The sequence below is a fragment of the Mus caroli genome, chromosome 2, assembly GCF_900094665.2.
Source record: "Mus caroli chromosome 2, CAROLI_EIJ_v1.1, whole genome shotgun sequence".
Lineage (NCBI taxonomy): Eukaryota > Metazoa > Chordata > Mammalia > Rodentia > Muridae > Mus > Mus caroli.
The window spans coordinates 164,365,007-164,367,393 of record NC_034571.1 but is presented as its reverse complement, the minus strand read 5'-3'; the positions used below and the strand labels follow the sequence as shown (position 1 = coordinate 164,367,393).

The 2,387-nt window shown below is 51.2% G+C and overlaps 1 protein-coding gene across 1 annotated transcript in view; it reads right to left on the bottom strand.

The window, feature by feature from the left end:
- Cass4 (Cas scaffold protein family member 4) overlaps positions 1–2,387 on the bottom strand; it is a 39,326-nt gene that overhangs the window by 8,586 nt on the left and 28,353 nt on the right. The window contains exon 3 of the mRNA XM_029469096.1: positions 583–684. Coding sequence (XP_029324956.1) covers positions 583–684 — 102 coding nt within the window. The remainder of the gene's footprint in view (positions 1–582; positions 685–2,387) is intronic.

Genomic DNA, 2,387 nt, shown 5'->3' with positions numbered 1-2,387 from the left:
TCTCTCTCTCTCTCTCTCTCTCTCATGGGTGTGGGTGTGTAAGCATGAGTGTATATGTACCAGGACCCATGTGTAAAGCTGGGACCACAACCTTCTGCCTTGTCTGAGGCAGGGTTTCTTGTTCGATTCTTTGGCTACCTGGCCCTACTGCAGATTCCCCTGTCCCCACCTCCCATTTCACCATAGCAACACTGGGCGGAGAGCCTCAGTACTGTGTCTGGTTTTGTGTGGGTTCTGCAGATCTATACTCAGGTCTCCATACACCTGTAAGCACTTTATCTATGGTGCTGCTTCTCCAACCTAAGGGTTTCTGATCACCATATAATGACGGTACATAATAATGAGCTTCATTATGACGACGGACTCGATGCTTTAAAAGGCATCGTCTTAGCTGAAGGTATGGGGGTGGGGTAGAGAGGTACAAGCACAGATACATCCCATCCATCACCCACACAAACACCGGCAGTTATCTTGAGGGAACCAGCCTTCAGAATGAAGGAAGCCGCAAAGGCAAACAGCGTGGAGAACCCAAAGATGGCACCAAGCCTCAGGCTGGGGCAGGGTTTGCAGAGTGAAGCTCACCTCAAGGGTTGAGAAGACCTGCCTCTGGACAGGCACGTCATACACCTGGGAAGGAAGTGTCGGCAACGAGGCCCTCGTCGGTCTGGGAAGCACAGAGAGGGCCTTGGAGAGAAAAAAGAACAGAGTCAAGACACCCAAGATCATGGGCAAAGTCACCTTCCGGACAGCAAAGATGGCCACCGAGCGTCTGTCTGCACTAGTGGGTGGGTCCGCCCTTGAGGCTGTCAGGCTGAGGATGTTGTGAACGCAGCCCAACACACAGTCCCAGATGTATGTGAAATATGATTTGTTTGCAAGCTTTAAAAGCTTGATTATACAATTCTCAAGCATGAGCTTTATAAACGACAACGTTATGTCGCAGTTGGAAGTCACTGCCGGAGTCTAGGTAATTCGGAACACTTACAGGTGGAGCCCGCAGGGATGGGCGTGCCTTCCTAACAAGGTGGGCTGCAGTGTCTACGTCAGATTTGACTGAGAAGTGGCTTAGAATATGCATTTCTGGTGTGTATGCCTGGTGAATCTGGTGCAGAGGAGGCCCTGGGAGCCTGCAATAGAGACAAACTTGTCTCATGATTAGGGGCCAGCCCCAAACAACCCAGGAAGTCAAGAATGACCTTAAATCCCTATCTTTTTGTTTCTACATCCCAAAGGCTAGGAATACAGGTGTGTACCACACTGCACTCAGCTTTACACGGTGCTGGGGATCAAACCCAGGGCTTAACCAGGTCTTCATGTATGCTAGACAGGCACTCTGCCAACAGAGCTCTACTTCCAGCCCTGTTGTGTGGTTGTGTGGTTTGGTTTGGTTTTAATAGGCTGATGAATACTTGTCGCCAGGACTCCAGAACAAAGGAAAAAGGAAATAGGACTTGTCATACCAAGGCCACAGGCTGAGGAGTGAGACAAGAGAGGAAAGTTACTGAGAGCCCAAATGAGGGTGAACCATCTAGCTAGGTCCTAAGGAGCCAGACATTGCGTAGGGCACTTGCCAAGTCAGATCACTGGGGTGAGGGTTCGGGATTTGAATATGGCACTAGGGCAGCAGATATAATCCAGGCCGAGGAGCAGCTTCTGAGGACCAGGTCAGGGTTCCTGTATTTGTCACTACCCCTAGGACCCAGCCTCGGGATGACTTGGTGAATGAAGGCCCATAGCCCAGGACTGTGTACTGCATAAAAACTCTCCTGGCCGCCTCTCCACTTCTGTCATGGGCGTGGATAAAGCTGCTGTGAGGCCATATGTATGCATCTGTCCAGGCACACACTGCAGCTGCCCAGGGTCAAACCAACCCACTTTCTCTATATGGCAACTGCTTGCTTATTCACAAGGGGCAAGGTTCCCACGAGCTGGACTTTCTAAAGTACTGTCCTAAAAAGGAAACAGCCACTCTCACCTGGAAACCCGAGTAACACGCATGGAGGCGGGCACGTCTCCTCACAAGCTTGGCAAGAAGGTCTAGCCTCACGTTCCGCCCGTCTCCACTTCGGGGTTTCCAGGGATAGACCTTGCAGCCCAAGCTTGTGCTGACCCAATAAATCCCACCTTTCCTTCAAATTACACATTTGCAACTGCTTGTGCGATGCTTCTAGAACCCGGGTTCAGCAATCTTCTGAACCCTGGCTGCGGAGATGGCTCAGTCGGTAAACTATTTGCCTTTCAATCACCTAGTTTCAATCCCTAGAACCCATGTAAAAATAGCCGGGCTTGCCGGGCGTGGTGGCGCACGCCTTTAATCCCAGCACTCGGGAGGCAGAGGCAGGCGGATTTCTGAGTTCGAGGCCAGCCTGGTCTACAAAGTGAGTTCC